This window comes from Crinia signifera, chromosome 6 (genome assembly GCF_055691185.1).
Source record: "Crinia signifera chromosome 6, ASM5569118v1, whole genome shotgun sequence".
NCBI lineage: Eukaryota > Metazoa > Chordata > Amphibia > Anura > Myobatrachidae > Crinia > Crinia signifera.
This window is the reverse complement of record NC_139222.1, coordinates 281,025,541-281,045,451: the sequence shown is the minus strand read 5'-3', so window position 1 is coordinate 281,045,451 and position 19,911 is coordinate 281,025,541. Positions and strand designations below refer to the sequence as shown.

Sequence of the window (19,911 nt, the reverse complement as noted above, 5' to 3'; positions counted from 1 at the left end):
GTTACACACGATGCGGGATTCTGAGCAGCTCTGTCTGGGCGCATCTGCCGCAGCTGTCGGATTTATTCCATGTTACCTGACACGTGCTTATATTTGGGGGGGTAAATCTGACAAAATCTTCACAGTTCTAAATACTCCACCCCTAGTCTGCTCATTTCTCAGCTGGAGAGTTCTACAAATTATCTTTTTAGCAGAAACCTGCCATGGCATCACCCCGTCCACCTGTGTTTAGTGTTCATTTCATCATTTATTTATGCCGCTGGCAGCCGTCCCCTCCCTCCTTCTCCGCGGAGGGTACCCTGCAGCTGTCTGCGTTATCCATGCCTCCTCCTAGAACGGGAATTACAGGTTACAACTGGCGTTTCTTGGTATTCCAGAGTCTGGCATCTCTGACACGAGGAACACGGCTGTAAACACTACGTCTTAATGTATTCTGCCGGGCCAGTATCTAGCAACAATAACAAAGGATGGTACACAATGGCCTGTCAATCAAATTAGTCACAGAGGCCCTTATTCTGATCGATGCGGATATTCCCGCTTGCGTACGGGCCGCCGATGTTTATCTTCTGCGCATGTGCAGAGGTCACTCTGCGCATGTGCAGGCGATTTCGCCGCAAGGATTCTCTATACGCCGCACAGGGGGCGTAGAGGGGCGTGAGGGGCTACTTATCCTCATTACCCTATGCATACGCCCCGCGTTTCATGGGCGTTCCCATGCAAACGCGGGGCGTATGCATGGTAATGAGGCCGTGACGCGTGGGTACGGGGCGGGCATCTGACATCGCCGGATGTCAGCTGCCCGCCCCCATACAAGATTTCACACGGACAAGTGTCCGTGTGGTCTTGTGTTGCGGGACCTGGTGGAGCGTGCGGCCCTGCATTCGATGTTCGGCGACCATCGAATGCAGGGGCTGCTCCCACCATGGAGGAGGCGTATCCCCGTCCAATTTCATGCGGATCGCCACATATCCGCGTACGGACGGCAGGTGGCGATCCGTATGGAAGGCGGGGATTCGCCTGCACGGTCGTGGCCGCATATTCTGATCGGGCCGCACCGATCAGAATAAGGGCCAGAGTCTGCACATCCAGGAAAAAAAGTTTTGTCACAAAACAGATCAAAGTAAAACGTTGATTGCACTGAACAGAAAGAAAAGTTATTTTAATTGGCCGTTGTCCAGTGATGTTCCACCTTGTACGTCAGATTAAGAAATATGGTTTTCGCTGGAGGGCGAGCAGAGCCAGATGATTTTCTGGGAGTGTAAACTAAGCAACAGTGCAGGAATTTATTTAATCGGGGCTGCCGGATTTCTTGCATTATTGAATCACATTCTCGGGATTCCGTCCGAGAGTTTTTGTAACTGACTTGCTCCTGGAGAAATCCCCTGAAGCCATCGGAATTATGAAACATTGTATCTGGTGGTTACTTTACCCAGAATAGCGCTGCGATACATTTTATACCGTCTTATGTTAACGTTTTCCTCTCTCTTATCCAGGGATCCCGCGGCCTCCGCACCCTCCAGACATATCGCCCTATTACCCGTTATCGCCAGGGACCGTAGGACAGATCCCCCATCCGCTAGGATGGTTAGTACCACAGTAAGCAGTTCCAGAATTTTTATACTTTCCTTTCTGTCCGCCCGATGCGTGTTGTATGTATGCGTGTATGTAAATGTGTCTCCGCCGCTAAGCAGGGTCCATATTCCCAGTAACACTTTATCTCTCCTCTTATTTACTTGCAACCAAGAATTTATTCAGAAATGACAGCGTCTTCCTCTAAATCTCCCCCAGCGCCGCTTGTTGTAATTATTAATTATGGTAACGAGCCGTGACTGTCGATTGGTTCCCCACAATACTATTTGGGGACTTTCCCCCGGTATATCTTGTCAACTCTCATTAATGTGACAAAAGGCTACAAATTAAGATCTGTTAATTTAATGTTTTCTCACCGAGATCTAAATAGCGAGAGGGACCCAGAGCGCAGCTGAAAGTCCTTTGATTTCCCTGCACTTTATTTTGGTATAAATTTCCATTCATTATTGTTTTCTATCCATGCATAGCCCTCAATTAGCGTGATGGCTCCATTAAAGGAGCCCTGGCTTCGCCTTTAATTATCACAACAAAACACCTCGTCCCAGCTCGGGGATAGGGGCCTATATTGACATAAGCTGAGGTTATAAAATTTAATTAGCCGTCCGCGTCAAATTTCTAGCATTCATATTGTCTCCTTTGATCTGCGCCGTACAATCCCCAAGATTTTGTGTCTTGATTAAATGAGAGTGCCGGCATTTATTTATTCCTGTGTTCTCTGTTTTTTTTCTCCATTTTTCCAAGGCAAGGTCAGCCAGTTTACCCAATCACGACAGGGGGCTTCCGACACCCTTACCCTACAGCTCTTACAGTCAATGCTTCCATGTCAAGGTGAGCCACCTGTCATTATTCGGGGGTCATAATCGAAGTGTTGTGGGGTTTGTGGATGTAATAAGACTGATACTGTGGATTCGAAGTCCATAGATTTGTAGCAAGGTAATGCAGTAATGGTTAAGTCTCATATGCTCCTCTTTAGACACATTGGGGGTTATTCAATGCTGCAGCGAGCGGCCGGCGAGGGGGTTAAACAGCGAGGATTGCAGAAAACCAGCGATCCTCGCTGTTTAACCCCCGCACCGGCCGCTCGCTCTATTCAACGGTCTGGGGAAATCCTCGCCGTCACAGGACGGCGAGAATTCCCCAAACCAGCGAGACCCGCGGCTACTGCAGAAAACTCGCAGTTTTTAGCCGCGAGTCCCCGGAGCGAGGGGGAATTGGCGTATGCGGAGGGTGTGTTGAATACTGTCAGGATGAGTGGTGACTGCGAGCAGGAAGCCCTGCTCGCTGTCACCACTCGCAAACAGCATTGAATACCTGCCATTATCCTCTCCCCCCTCGTACTTACACCAGCACCCTTATTTTCCTCTAACTTGTCCTTCTGTCTGGCCTGGAGTATAGCTGTTCTAGATGACTCCTAAATGTGTCTATCTGGCCTCTAGAATCCCCATTTGTGTTATTTCGAGTGTCCTATTCAGTACTCTTCAGTACTATTGATAAATGACAGGGGTAAAGTACAAATATGTCCACATACATGTAGCCTCCCTTCACATTAAACAGCCCTTCTAGTTGTGCCATGCCATGGGGTGCATCAGTAGCACATTGCATCTTTTTTTTTAAAAGCAAATTATTCCATCAAATAATTTGCGGCAGTCACACACTGAGTATAGATCTTCAGCATATCATTTTAATCAGCAGAAGATGCTTGTGAGTCCTGTTGCCTCTGTTTTGCCAACGTGATGCTATTTAGAAGTCACAAAAGACTACAGACTTACACATAGCTCTCACGTTATGGGTAACGTGACTAGTATTGCATGGAGGATAGATGTATATGGAAACAGGAACTTATAAAGAAAATTGTGACAATTACAGATAAGTGGTCTTGGTCTGTGTCTGGCATGCAAAAAAACATTGTATAATTTGATGAATTGTAATGTATGATGCACAATTATGAAATATGTGTTTTTAGATATTGTAAATTAAATATTATCTCATGTAATACAGTATATAAGTTTTTGTATATTTTGTAAGTGATTTATATTGTTATGCCAATGTTAATCAATGTCCTTATGGACAGCAGCTGCAACAGCGACACCTTCAGGCATAATGAGGCATATCTGCAGAACCATGTTTGTTCATCTGTAGATCAGTCTGGAGGCTATGGGTGAAATTTAATTTGGTAAGAAATCTCCTGGGTTTTTTTTAAAGTGTAAAAACACTGGTTTTGCAGTGTAAATGATTGCCGCTTTAAAAAACCTGGAGCTTTCTTACCAAATATCTCAGTTCTGAGTCGATCACCCTATTACATTTCCCCCTAGATGTCTTTATTTCAGCAAATAATCATTACTATTGAGTATGTCTTATTGTAGAGAATAGAAACAAGGTTCTCTAAAGTTGATACAAACAAATGTAATAAAAAGTTATTTTTTCACCTTATTCCGCTAATCGTTTCTAAATGCTAAATACATTTGCAATATAATCATATCGTAAGGAGAGGGGGGGGGGGGGGGGGTTGTTGTAGTGGTGATATACCATAAGGGGGAGGAGGAATGTAATGGTGATATACCATAAGGGGGAGGAGGAATGTAATGGTGATATACCATAAGGTGAAGGAGGAATGTAATGGTGATATACCATAAGGTGGAGGAGGAATGTAATGGTAATATACCATAAGGGGAGGAGGAATGTAATGGTGATATACGATAAGGGGGAGGAGGAATGTAATGGTGATATACCATAAGGGGGAGGAGGAATGTAATGGTGACATATCATAAGGGGAGGAGGAATGTAATGGTGATATACCATAAGGGGAGGGGGGTGTAATGGTGATATACCATAAGGGGGAGGAGGAATGTAATGGTGATATACCATAAGGTGGAAGAGGAATGTAATGGTGATATACCATAAGGGGGAGGAGGAATGTAATGGTGATATACCATAAGGCGGAGGAGGAATGTAATGGTGATATACCATAAGGGGGAGGAGGAATGTAATGGTGATATACCATAAGGTGGAGGAGGAATGTAATGGTGATATACCATAAGGGGGAGGAGGAATGTAATGGTGATATACCATAAGGGGGAGGAGGAATGTAATGGTGACATATCATAAGGGGAGGAGGAATGTAATGGTGATATACCATATGGTGATATACCATAATGGTGATATACGATAAGGGGGAGGAGGAATGTAATGGTGATATACCATAAGGTGGAGGAGGAATGTAATGCTGATATACGATAAGGGGGAGGAGGAATGTAATGGTGATATAACATAAGGGGGAGGAGGAATGTAATGGTGATATACCATAAGGGGGAGGAGGAATGTAATGGTGATATACCATAACGGGAGGAGGAATGTAATGGTGATATACCATAAGGGGAGGAGGAATGTAATGGTGATATAACATTAGAAGGGGGAAGAGGAATGTAATGGTGATATACGATAAGGGGGAGGAGGAATGTAATGGTGATATACCATAAGGGGAGGAGGAATGTAATGGTGATATAACATTAGAAGGGCGAAGAGGAATGTAATGGTGATATACGATAAGGGGGAGGAGAAATGTAATGGTGATATACCGTAAGGGGAGGAGGGATGTAATGGTGATATACCATAAGGGGGAGGAGGAATGTAATGGTGATATACATAAGGTGGAGGAATGTAATGGTGATATACCATAAGGGGGAGGAGGAATGTAATGGTGATATACATAAGGTGGAGGAATGTAATGGTGATATACCGTCAGGGGGAGGACTAATGTAATGGTGACATATCATAAGGGGAGGAGGAATGTAATGGTGATATACCATAAGGGGGAGGAGGAATATAATGGTGACATATAATAAGGGGAGGAGGAATGTAATGGTGATATACCATAAGGGGAGGGGGTGTAATGGTGATATACCATAAGGGGGAGGATGAATGTAATGGCGATATACCATAAGGGGGAGGAGGAATGTAATGGTGATATACCATAAGGTGGAGGAGGAATGTAATGCTGATATACGATAAGGGGGAGGAGGAATGTAATGGTGATATAACATAAGGGGAGGAGGAATGTAATGGTGATATACCATAAGGGGGAGGAGGAATGTAATGGTGATATACCATAAGGGGGAGGAGGAATGTAATGGTGATATACCATAACGGGAGGAGGAATGTAATGGTGATATACCATAAGGGGAGGAGGAATGTAATGGTGATATAACATTAGAAGGGGGAAGAGGAATGTAATGGTGATATACGATAAGGGGGAGGAGGAATGTAATGGTGATATACCGTAAGGGGAGGAGGGATGTAATGGTGATATACCATAAGGAGGAGGAGGAATGTAATGGTGATATACCATAAGGGGAGGAGGAATGTAATGGTGACATATCATAAGGGGAGGAGGAATGTAATGGTGATATACCACAAGGGGGAGGAGGAATGTAATGGTGATATACCATAAGGGGAGGAGGAATGTAATGGTGATATACCATAAGGGGAGGAGGAATGTAATGGTGATATAACATAAGGGGGAGGAGGAATGTAATGGTGATATACCATAAGGGGGAGGAGGAATGTAATTATGATATACCATAAGGGGAGGAGGAATGTAATGGTGATATAACATAAGAAGGGGGAGGAGGAATGTAATGGTGATATACCATAACGGGAGGAGGAATATAATGGTGATATACCATAAGGGGAGGAGGGATGTAATGGTGATATACAATAAGGGGGAGGAGGAATGTAATGGTGATATAACATAAAGGGGAGGAGGAATGTAATGGTGATACAGGCTGAGTATCCCGTATCCAAAATGCTCGGGACCAGGAGAATTTTGGATAACGGATTATTCCGTATTTCGGAATATTTTAATATTTCAATGATGTATTTTGAAGTATCTTGCATTTATGCTGTATAAACACATAATATACACACAAATATATTTTATTACCACATAAAATACACACAAACATATTTTAATTGTTCAAAAAACAAGGTTTCAAAACGTGAAACAAAATGTGTGTACTATCTCAGCACTGAATTTGAATCCCAAGCAATCATTGTCTTGCACATATATAGTGCCAGTTACATATCATGTCCCCAGTGATGCTGTTACATATGTCCCCAGTGAGTTTTTAGCAAAAAAAAATTTTTTTTTCACTTTCTGGAATGTCCGTATTTCGGAATAATTCGGATAACGGATATTCGGATACGGGATACTCGACCTGTATACCATAAGGAGGAGCAGAGGGATGTAATGGTGATATACCATATGGGGGAGGAGGATTGTAATGGTGATATACCATAAGGGGGAGGAGGAATGTAATGGTGATATAACATTAGAAGGGGGAGGAGGAATGTAATGGTGATATACCATAAGGGGGAGGAAGAATGTAATGGTGATATACCATAAGGTGGAGGAATGTAATGGTGATATACCGTCAGGGGGAGGAGGAATGTAATGGTGACATATCATAAGGGGAGGAGGAATGTAATGGTGATATACCATAAGGGGAGGGGGGTGTAATGGTGATATACCATAAGGGGGAGGATGAATGTAATGGCGATATACCATAAGGGGGAGGAGGAATGTAATGGTGATATACCATAAGGTGGAGGAGGAATGTAATGCTGATATACGATAAGGGGGAGGAGGAATGTAATGGTGATATAACATAAGGGGAGGAGGAATGTAATGGTGATATACCATAAGGGGGAGGAGGAATGTAATGGTGATATGCCATAAGGGGGAGGAGGAATGTAATGGTGATATACCATAAGGGGGAGGAGGAATGTAATGGTGATATAACATAAGGTGGGGTGGGGGGGTGTAATGGTGATATACCATAAGGTGGGGTGGGGGGGGGGGTGTAATGGTGAGATACCATAAGGTGGGGTGGGGGAGTGTAATGGTGATATACCATAAGGAGGAGCAGAGGAATGTAATGGTGATATACCATAAGGGGAGGAGGAATGTAATGGTGATATAACATAAGGTGGGGGGGGGGTGTAATGGTGATATACCATAAGGTGGGGTGGGGGGGGGTGTAATGTGATATAACATAAGGTGCGGTGGGGGGGTGTAATGGTGAGATACCATAAGGTTGGGTGGGGGGGGGGGGGTGTAATGGTGATATACCATAAGGAGGAGCAGAGGAATGTAATGGTGATATACCATAAGGTGTGTGTGTGTGGGGGGGGGGGCGCGGGGTGTAATGGTGAGATACCATAAGGTGCGGTGGGGAGGTGTAATGGTGATATACCATAAGGTGGGGGGGGGGGTGTAATGGTGATATACCATAAGGAGGAGCAGAGGAATGTAATGGTGATATAACATAAGGTGGGGGGGTGTAATGGTGATATACCATAAGGTGTGTGTGTGTGTGTGTGTGTGGGGGGGGGGGGGCGTGGTGTAATGGTGAGATACCATAAGGAGGAGGGGGGAATTAATAGGATGGGTGAGGTGCAATATCCGCCGTCACATATGGAGTTAATGACTATGCCCCAGTGGTGTTAGAGTAGGATGGGAGAGGTGCAAGATTTGCTGGTATGTATGGGGTTAATGACTACAGACCAGTGGTGTTAGGGTAGGATGGGAGAGGTGCAAGATCCTCCAGCAGGTATGGAGTTAATGACTATACCCTAGTGGTGTTAGGGTAGGATGGGAGGGGGTGCAGGATCTGCCGGTACGTGATTGGTTAATGAATATCCCTCAGTGGTGTTAGGGTAGGATGGGAGAGCTGCAGGAACCACCGGCACGAGTGGGGTTAATGCAGATATGTGTTAGTGGCTGCTTATTAGAGAGTATGAGGCACATCGGAATCCAGCCTGGCTGCGTGAGCCGTATCTAGTTATAATAAAGAGTATACAGCAAATGAAATCCATTATTGTTGTAATGGGCTGACACAAGTACAAGTCCATTAGACTTATGACAGTTATAGGAACGCCGAGCACTGCACCCTGTTCTGTCGCAGCCTTTGATATTCATTCAATGCAGCGCCCGGGCCAGAGATTCTCAGAATTAAGTGAAGGGTTATTATACTTTAAACACCGCGGAGAAGCCTAGATTGGCAATTAAACAGCACTTGCTGACACTCGCTGGTGCCACCCGGTGACCCCCTTTCGATTGAGTCGTCGGAGCTTGGGGCCCTCAGCATGCTAAATTGGTGAAAGGCACTTTCTCCTGACGAGGGCATCTCTGAAACCGTCTGGCTTCAAAGAGAGCCACATCATGTATAAACCATAAAGTGGGTGCACCGGGCTCGCAGGAAAAAAAATCTCTGGCAGAAATAGATGAAATGTTACAACTCGGAGAGGATAATGACAAACCGAATGCAAGTCAAAGCGGAATGGCTGCAACAAAAAAATCACGTCCCACTGATTGTGCATAATATCAAGGCAGGCAGATGACAGGCGACTAACGGAACGGTGTCAACAACCACGCGGGATGAGAGCGAGGAAGACAGGATCCCCAGAGACAACACAGAACAAAAAAAAAAATGCAGCTGCCCTTAATAAGTTTAGTCTCATCATTATATTCTGGCTGGAAGCCATGAGCGCGGACGGGGCCTCTAACGAGCTGTATTCAGGTGCGGGACCCTCATCTCACCTTAGTAACGAGGAGAGGACCCTTATTTCCATGCATCCGAATGCTGCTGCTCCTCTCCGCACACTGCGCAGGGAGGTAGTTACAGGACACGTATGTGAAATGGCGCGTGTCACATTCAGGAACACACAGACTGTGGCGGATTTATTCCACGCTGTTTCCAGACCACTCTCTGTCATACAGAAGTGTTCCATTATCCCTTAGTGATTGCCCCTGACGAAGGTCTCCCTCTGGTGAATGTTGTGGGACTGATTCAGGCATTTTAACAGTGCCCTTGTGCCCAACAGAACCACATTATTTTGCCCTCACATGCCTTTCCCACTACAACCTGAATAAAAATTCTGCCAATGGAGATAACATTGATAACGCACCAGCCAATCAGCTCCTAACTGTCAAGTCAACTGGCTGGCTTTGAAAAATGACAGGAGCTGATTGGCTGGTGTGATCTGATCTCTTCTCCTGATTTAATAGATCTGCTGCATTGATCCTTGGGCTCTGAGAACTAACTTCTCCTTTCCGATGCCTTGTTTTGAATGAGTCCATAACGTAACCTGGTACCCAGTCAGCAACTGGCAGCCTACAGCCAAAATACATGTGAGGGCTGTGAAGCCAATCAAAACACAGTACCCAATGACTAGCCCGCCCCCAGACTTGTCACCATCCATTCTGCAGCATCAAGGTGTTGGAAGCGTCTATGTGACAAGAATTTAGCAAACAGGGTGTTGGGGTGATTAATGCAAATGAGCTGGGACAATGGGATTGTGATGTTCTACAGATGGATTATGATGTAAACATAATTGTATTCATTCTAGCATACTGCACCTTTTAAATCATGTGCTGTTCCGCTTTCCCACCAGGGGTGTCGCTGTCTGCTCTGGTGTCTTTATCACATTTTGGCCTGTATCTTAATACAGACCAGACTGTACTAGAAGCATCAAAGCAGACAGCGACACCCCAGGCAGCAAAGAGGAACTGCAAGGTGCTATGAACACTAATGATGCAGACTGTGTAATTCTGGGCTGCGGAGATGACTAGTAATGCAAGAGATCAGGATTATGCTGTTGTTATATATATATATATTGCTGTGTATTATTAATGTGCAGTTTAACCCCTCTCTTTTCATTCATGTTTATTCTGACAATTTACACAGCTTTCTCTCCTCCAGATTCCCTCCACACATGGTGCCGCCACATCACAGTTTACACACAACTGGAATCCCCCATCCCGCAATTGTGAACCCAACCGTCAAACAGGAGTCTTCCCAGGGTGACGTGGGATCCATGCACAGCTCGTAAGTCCTATACTTTTTTTCACGTCTGTCTCTAAGGTGGCAAACACTGAACGCCTCCTGTACGTGTAACGTCTCTCTGCGGGACAGAAGTGCAGGGCTCCGTTTTCATACATTTTTTTTCTTTTGCGTTACAGAAAACATCAGGATTCTAAAAAAGAGGAAGAAAAGAAGAAACCTCACATAAAGAAGCCTCTAAATGCATTTATGTTATACATGAAGGAAATGCGAGCAAAAGTCGTAGCAGAATGCACGTTAAAAGAGAGTGCGGCCATTAACCAGATCCTTGGCCGAAGGGTGAGTCTAATGTGCACCTCCCCCTAACTGACCAGAAGTGGCGCTGTTTTTCTATGTATTTCTTGGGTGCCAGGCACCAGCAGTCTGAACGTGCACTCCCAATCTACACCACTGCTTGCGCAGGGCAGCAGAGGGACGATGGAGTTTGTAGTTCAGTGATGATATCTGCTTTGACCCCAATAGAATTTGCACTGAAAACATTTTATGAGCACTTGTCACCTACATGAGTTTCCAAAAATTCTGATTAACAAATGAAAGTACTAGTGACATCTCTGAATCATACTTTCCTAGATCTCACCCAGAGCCACTGTTGACCCTCTGGTCTCAGCTCAGCACTGTTCCCAATAGACTGGAGGCTCTGGGAGGAGAAGCTCCACCTGTATCTTTCATTTTCACACCAGCTTTCTATTGCTCCTGTTTTATGTTTGCTCTGTTATCCTTCAATCACTGCGCAGACTGACAAAGTTATAATAATAATAATGTTTGGTACACTATATGTTTTTTTTACTTTTTTGACCCCGGATTTAATTGACTCCAATCCCTGGTTTCCTTGTTGATACAGTTTTGTTGCATTTCCTGTGTGATATATACTAACATTTACACTTACTGTACAACACCAACACTTACTGTACAACACCAATGCTTACAGTGCACCACCAACATTTAATGTGCACCACCAACGCTTACTGTGCACCAGCAACACTTACTGTGCACCACAGCAGATAATGTGCACCACCAACACTTACTGTGCACCACCAACACTTAATGTGCACCACCAACGCTTACTGTGCACCACAGCAGATAATGTGCACCACCAACACTTACTGTGCACCACAACACTTACTGTACACCACCAACACTTAATGTGCACCACAACACTTACTGTGCACCACCAACGCTTACTGTGCACCACTAACGTTTACACTTACTGTACAACACCAACACTTACTGTACAACACCAATGCTTACAGTGCACCACCAACACTTAATGTGCACCACCAATGCTAACTCTACACCAGCAACACGTTACTGTGCACCACCAACCCTTACTGTACGCCAATAATTCTATGTACATTGTGGCAGTTACATTGTAGCGTAATGTATCACATGATTACTGTTCTCTGATCCTCTTATGTACAGTGGCACGCCCTTTCAAGAGAGGAGCAAGCAAAATACTACGAGCTGGCACGAAAGGAAAGACAGCTGCACATGCAGCTCTACCCAGGCTGGTCGGCACGGGATAACTATGTAGGTGGCTATGTAGGTGATATTATTTTTTTCCCCCTTGTAAGACTTGTAGAATGTGATATTAATTACCTGTGGAGAAAACGAAAACACTGCATGGTATGTATTGAGACACGGGACAGGCAAGAAATCCCCCCCACCCCTGCAACATTTCCACCTTGCTCTCTGTAATAATAACGCCACTGACTGTGGCTCCGCCCCCAGCAGGCGTGGTTATGTAATCATTTACATGCAGTTATCCACAGTTTTAGCAGCAACTACCATGATGTATAGAACAAATTCACAGTGACCCTTCCGCTGTATCCCGCTGACAAACGTGTCTTGTATATATATTTATGTTGGTGTGCAGTGCAAAGTAGAGTAATGGGAACTCGGTCTGTACTGAAGTAGTTATTCCACTTTACACTGTTGTATGAAACTGTTACACATCTTATCGCCAATGAATGCACAGGTTTTGGTTTATTTAAAGATCCGGCATCTAGTAACACTAAGCAGCTTATCCCAAAATTGACTGTTACTTCCCCCAGAAGTCAGATTTAGAAACCAGCTGCTGGAAGTCAACGTATCAACCATTTACAAAAAAAGAAAAGAAAAAAAAAATAGATTTTCGACATTTTTTCACCGTGTGTCATTTAAAACAGCAATTTTATTAAAGGCAAAGCATGCTGGGTAAAGTGACCGTTTTAAAATAAACTTGCACTTTGCAAAGCTACCCAGAGTAAGAATTAATGTGGGGCTTCATCCTGCAGAGGAAGATGAGAGTGATTATCCAGCAGCGTTTCAGTGAGTTAGTGGGAAAAAAATTAGTTTCTTTAAAAGAAAAAAATGACACTTAAGAGCTGAGCGGAAGCCTCAGAGCTGGACCTCAGCATGTCCTCTATCCGCTCAGTCGGTATATATAGATAGCGATGGAAAAATAGGTAACCCAATTTCTCGCTGCCAGAGGAGCTGGAGAAGCTGTTTAAGGAGGATGTTCACCTCCTAACCCAGAGTTTATATGTACCAGTAACATTTATTTTCTAATAAAGAGAGATGCACCTGGCTACAGTATACTGTGGGTACATATAGAGACCAGATGTAAACTACTCATGAATTTCTCATATCCAAATACAGTATGCTGCCTATTATGCTGGATTATGGATGCATGTTTTATTAACTGTCGTTATCCACTTTCATATCTCTTCTGTAGGGCAAAAAGAAAAAGAGGAAAAGAGATAAACAGCCGGGCGAGAGCAATGGTAAGCACCACCCCAACCACGATGCCCCTCGGCACACTACACACAATGGGCCCAGATCACTAATATGTACCCTGGCCCCAGTACTCTGCACCAGTTATTAGTGACCTCACACTACACTAGGAGGCCCCAGATCACTAATATGTACTCTGGCCTCAGTACTCTGCACCAGTGATTAGTGACCTCACACTACACACGATGGGCCCAGATCACTTATATGTACTGTGACCCCAGTACTCCGCACCAGTGATTAGTGACCTCATACTACACTAGGAGGGCCCAGATCACTAATATGTACTCTGGTCCCCGTACTCTGCACCAGTGATTAGTGACCTCATACTACACTAGGAGGGCCCAGATCACTAATATGTACCCTGGTCCCAGTACTCTGCACCAGTGATTAGTGACCTCACACTACACTAGGAGGGCCCAGATCACTAATATGTACTCTGGCCCCAGTACTCCGCACCAGTGATTAGTGACCTCACACTACACTAGAAGGGAATGGGTCACTAATATGTACTCTGGCCCCAGTACTCCGCACCAGTAATTAGTGACCTCACACTACACTAGGAGGCCCCAGATCACTAATATGTACTCTGGCCTCAGTACTCTGCACCAGTGATTAGTGACCTCACACTACACACGATGGGCCCAGATCACTTATATGTACTGTGACCCCAGTACTCCGCACCAGTGATTAGTGACCTCATACTACACTAGGAGGGCCCAGATCACTAATATGTACTCTGGTCCCCGTACTCTGCACCAGTGATTAGTGACCTCATACTACACTAGGAGGGCCCAGGTCACTAATATGTACCCTGGCCTCAGTACTCCGCACCAGTGATTAGTGACCTCACACTACACTAGGAGGGCCCAGATCACTAATATGTACTCTGGCCCCAGGACAGAACACCAGTGATTAGTGACCTCACACTACACTAGAAGGGGAATGGGTCACTAATATGTACCCTGGCCCCAGTACTCTCCACCAGTGATTAGTGACCTCATACTACACTAGGGGGCCCAGATCACTAATATGTACTCTGGCCTCAGTACTCTGCACCAGTGATTAGTGACCTCACACTACACTAGGAGGGCCCAGATCACTAATATGTACTCTGGCCTCAGTACTCTCCACCAGTGATTAGTGACCTCATACTACACTAGGAGGGCCCATATCATTAATATGTACTCTGGTCCCAGTACTCTGCACCAGTGATTAGTGACCTCACACTACACTAGGGGGGTCCAGATCACTAATATGTACCCAGGCACCAGTACACCGCACCAGTGATTAGTGACCTCACACTACACTAGGGGGCCCATATCACTAATATGTACTCTGGTCCCAGTACTTTGCACCAGTGATTAGTGACCTCATACTACACTAGGAGGGCCCAGGTCACTAATATGTACTCTGGTCCCAGTACTCCGCACCAGTGATTAGTGACCTCACACTACACTAGGGGGGTCCAGATCACTAATATGTACCCAGGCCCCAGTACTCCGCACCAGTGATTATTGACCTCACACTACACTAGGAGGTCTGTGTTTACTAATCCCTGCTCTTGGCCCTAGAGCTCCTCCCCCTCACCACTGATTAGTGACCCCACATTTGCCCGATGTACTCCCCGTTATTTGTCCAACTTGCCTATCTCCCATTTTGGGCTTTTGTTTTGTAAATAAATAATAATAATAATTTAAAAATGTTTGCTAAGTAATATGTGCATGTTATTCTAGATATATTATATTTGATATACTTAATATTTAACTTTAAAGTATTTACAACCAGCCATTAGTTTTTAATGACGACTTTAACTGTGTGGTGTTTATCATGCGTGTGCGTGCATGTGTGTGTCGGTGTGTGTGTGTGTGTGTGCGAGGCTGCCCGGGGTATCTGCCGCATGCTTTACATGGGTAATTCCCTGCCCTCACCCATGTTTAATTCAGATATTAAGGAGGTTTGAAAATACTGCATAGACAAATTGATATATAAATATATTTCTAGAGCTTTCTCCTTGTCCAGACTCTGTGTAATTTGTTCTTTTTTTTCAGAACACAACGAATGTTACCTAAATCCTTGCCTTTCACTTCCTCCGATTACAGGTGCTAAGCCATTTTTGGACTTATTCCTATAGTTTTTTTTCTTCCTTTTTATTATTTTTATTATCATTTTATTTTTCCCTGAAAATGCATTTTATTGCCATTATAATTTTATTAACATACAACCACTTCTTATGAGAGAGGATGGGAAAATAAAGTGTATTATAACATATAGCGACTGGTCACTGCCCCCGGTACACTGTTGCTCTGGCTTGAAGTTATTGTCAGGGATGGATTAGGGTATGGTCTGCCGGGCATGCTGAGACTTGTAGTTCTATAACGGAAGGAGTGCTAGAGGTGTGATGGCCACAGAGGTAGCACTCCGCTTAGATTTGCTTCTGTCTTTTATTTCTCTTCATTATTGGATGCGTTAATTGAGTAAATAAAATATTAACACTACGCTGATGCTTTGCAAAGTAGCACGAGTGAACAAATGTCCTCTGCCAAGCCTTTACAACGGTAGTATTGCGTTCACATACACTATTCCTTGTTGATGATGTCATGTCCCTTTGTTGATGATGTCATGTACCTGAAGCAGCTTTTAGGCTTGAGCGCAGGTTTTTACAAAAATGGTTTACGTTGCACAACTGTTATATCATATGTTAATATTATTACCATAATGTATGGTTTTATCTTCCCGATGGCTTGTGGTTGGCTTTCTGCAACAAAGTAGCTTCACTAACAGGAACCCAAACTGGATCGCAACGTTCTTTATAGAATGAGGAAGCAAACAGATCTCTCTCGTGTCATTTTCACTCAATGTCCACAGAAATCTCCAGCTCAGGACTGGATACAAGTTTATTTGCTTGTATTAACCACAGAAGGCCAAAGATTTTAGTTAAGTTTTTGGACTTAATTGTGGGTTATTAGATTTTCTGGAGAACCAAGTATCCACAGGTAGCATATGTTCAAAATGCTCTAATTTATGTGGAAATGCCTTGATTCTTGGAAGCTATCCTAGCAGCCATGGTGATTTTTCCTGACACCTTGGGAATGTTGGGAGGAGAGTTGTGGGGGATGGCCTAGCGCTACAGGAGTGTTAGATGCACACACAGCACTTTTGGACCGAGACCCAACTCCGAAGTCCTTCATACATTGTCCTTAAGGACTTGAGAATTGCAGAAGTTGTACCGATATTTAAAAAAGGGAAAGAGAAATGACCCACTATTGAGAATACAGCACAATGGAATACCCTAAGAATAGTCTACTCTAAAATATTACTTGTGATCTAGGTTTCAAGCGATCACCACCCTGCATCCAGTCTCTCCGCTTCATATCTTAGTATACCATCTAGAGGAGCAGCAGAGGGGGTCAGTTTTGTTGGTGGATTCTGCCTGATTGCTATGCCACGGATAAGTAACCCATTTAGAGCACGTTGTTAGAGATCCTTTCATTAGAACATTTGCACCTTCAGCTGTGGTTTTTACGAGATCCCTTTTAAAAAAAGATTCTATTTTGGGGTACATACAACCTTAAAGGCACTTGTCAAATCTGTGGCTTGATGCAGCAGCTCTAGGGCAAAAGATCTGTTGGTGTGGGGTGGGCTCTGTAAGCCGCAATTCCATCCATAGGTTGCAGAAGTGGTTTAATCTTCAAATACAGATGATAAATGTATAAAATCGCTACTATTGATATTACCGCATTGGTAAAGGTTTCCGTACCTTGATAGAATTGAGATGTTTCATTTGCAGCTGCAAACAATATATTTGTCATTGTTGTTTCAGCCTAAACAAGGCTACCTGCCCCAAATAGCTAATTCTGGTGTGTTTCTGAGACTTTATATAAGACTGTTAATAGTAGCGCTTACATATAAGACCATCTCTACTGTAGGGATCCCGATCACTCCCATAGTCGCTTGTAACACTGGTCATCTAATCTCTGGAATGGTAAAACAATTACACACGGGAGCACATTGCCTTGTAGAACGTTGCGAATTTGTAGTGTAACGGTAACCTGTTATAGCATGAATCATGTGGAAAAATACATGCTTTAAGCCAGAGCATCGGTATGGGTGGCGAAACACGTGTCGTTATTTCAGCCCGCTCATGGTGGGGGCTGCATGGTGTTGTGGCCTTCCCCCGGAGCATGCTGGGTAAATATGTGACCTAACAAACAGGGTAATGCTTAATATTTCTCTTTTTTTTCCTGTCATCTTTCCAACATTGTAAGAGTTCCATACCTCCGCTTCCAGCACGTCCTATAATGCATCCTACTTATTTGTCTGTATGTTACAAAACAACGTGTTTCCTCATAACTGTTTTCAGAGCTCTTACCAGACTTATTGGCGAGACACTAACTATGCCAACGGGATATGCAGTATTTCTTTATTTCTGCAAAAAAAATATATATATACGAGAAAAACCTCCTTAATCTTAATTTTGCTTTTATTGCTTCCAGAAAGTGTTTTCACTACAGCATGCTTTACCTTCTGTTTGCTCCCCCCCCCCCCCGTATCACTCTAGCACACTGCTTCAAAAGCATGCCTCATAGCCACAACTAGTCCGTTCATCCCGCTGTCTGCTCGCTCCTCCGCTCCATCTCTCTCTCTCTCTCTTTTTCTTTACACATGTGTTACTTACAAATAAATTCACGTCTGATAAGCATTTTATAAAGCTGCAGTATCTCCGGGCTTTATATATACAAGAAGTAGAGAGTCCCACTGCAACCGATTGGCTGACGGTATACAAAATTACACAGGAGATATAAAACCCGATATCCCTCCCGTTATGTTAACGGGAGGATTTTCGTGGTGCATAATTGAAAAGAGTTCATCGTTATTAATTCTTTGCTGCATCACGGGCACCTGGAAATAAAAAGGGAACGTTTTAAATTACTATTCTCTATAAATGGTCATTAAATGAGGCTGAAAAGTACAGTACACCAGACATACTGCAGCTTTTACTTGTATCTGACAAAGAAACACAAAATATACCAATCAGTAAAATAATTCTATTTTTAACCCTGTGATTTAAAAAAAAAAAAAAGAAATTAAATAATGCGCTTTTTTTTTTTTGCAATTAGTAACCAGTTCATTGATTTTTATTTTATTTTATTTTTTTATTATCTCTTCCTGTTTCTTTTTTCTGCTCGCTTCTGTCTTGAACTCATTCAGACCTGAGCGCACCTAAGAAATGCCGAGCGCGCTTTGGCCTTGATCAGCAGAATAACTGGTGCGGTCCCTGCAGGTGTGTATGGTTATTCCGGATTTAGCTATGGCTGGTTTTACCGATTTTTATTTTTATTTGGTAATTTCCCGCTCTGTCCCTTTACGCTAACTGCTGTCACATGGAGCGGCGGGTGACCCTTGGTGTCTCCTTGCTCTAGATTGAGGATTGATTTCCGGGTCAGTCTGTCCAGATATGTTTTGGAGTGAAACCCATCTCTCCTGATACACGACAGTAGATGGATTATTTCCCTATGATGTCATAGACTGAAGACCCAGGGGTACTAAGCACTGCTCTGTAAATCAGCGTACGTGTTGAGAGGTCTGTAGAAATACTTTTAAAAAAATAGGACTTACAGCCTAACAATGGTCACCTGTTGTCTACACACCGGAGCTAAATAAATAATCATGACACTGCTGTACATTTTAGGCAGTATGAGGCATCTAGGATGTCTCGGGATACTAGTGAATGGATAGGCTGCATTCTCAATGATGCCGCTGGCTCACAGTGGATGAATAGGTGGCATTCTCAGTGATGTCACTTCCTCCTAGTGAATGGAGAGGCTGCACTCTCAGTGATGTCACTGGCTGCTAGATAATTGATAGGTAGGCTGCATTCTTGGTGATGTTACCGATTAGTAGTGTAAGGGTATGCTGCATTCTCAAGATGTCACTGGCTCCTAGTTAATGATAGCAAGTAAGTGGAGAGGCTGCATTTTTAATGATGTCACTGGCTCCTAGTGAATGGATAGGTTTAATTTGAAGTGATGTCACTGGCTACTAGTGAATGGGTTGGCTCCATTCCCAGTGATGTCACAGGCTTTTAGTGAATGGATAGGTTGCATTCTTAATGATGTAATTTGCTCCTTGTGAAGGGAGAGGCTGTATTCTCAATGATGTCACCGGCTCCTAGTGCATGATCGTCTGCACTCCGTGATGCTGCTGGTTCCTAGTTAGTTGACAGGATGCATTCCCAGCGAGGTTACTGGTTAGTAGTGAATGATTAGGCTGCATCCTTAGTGATGTCACTGGTTAGTAATTAATGGATAGGCTGCACTCTCAGTGATGTCATTGGTTCCTAGTTAGTTGACAGGCTGCATTGTCAGTGAGGTTACTGGTTAGTAGTGATTGATTAGGCCGCATTCCTAGTGATGTCACTGGTTAGTAATTAATGGATAGGCTGCACTCTCAGTGATGTTACTGGTTACTAATGAATGGATAGGCTGAATCATCTGAGCTGTCACTAGCTTCTAGCGAATGCATATCTTGCAATCTCAGTGATGTCACTAGCACCTAGTGGATGTATAGGCTGCACTCTCAGTGATGTCACTGCCTACTAGTGGATGGATTGGCTGCATTCTCAGTGATGTCACTGTCTCCTAGTGAGGGT

General features: G+C 43.9%; 1 protein-coding gene across 35 annotated transcripts in view; it reads left to right on the top strand.

Moving 5' to 3' along the window:
• The window catches only part of TCF7L2 (transcription factor 7 like 2), a 177,192-nt gene that overhangs the window by 151,023 nt on the left and 6,258 nt on the right, over nt 1–19,911 (top strand). For 8 of the 35 annotated variants that reach the window (XM_083149775.1, XM_083149783.1, XM_083149785.1 and 5 more), the window contains 8 exons: nt 1,494–1,596; nt 2,323–2,418; nt 10,335–10,475; nt 10,610–10,769; nt 11,910–12,029; nt 13,204–13,252; nt 15,311–15,361; nt 18,471–18,543. In XM_083149775.1, coding sequence (XP_083005901.1) covers nt 1,494–1,596; nt 2,323–2,418; nt 10,335–10,475; nt 10,610–10,769; nt 11,910–12,029; nt 13,204–13,252; nt 15,311–15,361; nt 18,471–18,543 — 793 coding nt within the window. The remainder of the gene's footprint in view (nt 1–1,493; nt 1,597–2,322; nt 2,419–10,334; nt 10,476–10,609; nt 10,770–11,909; nt 12,030–13,203; nt 13,253–15,310; nt 15,362–18,470; nt 18,544–19,911) is intronic. The other 27 variants (XM_083149781.1, XM_083149791.1, XM_083149811.1 and 24 more) reach the window with 16 other exon arrangements.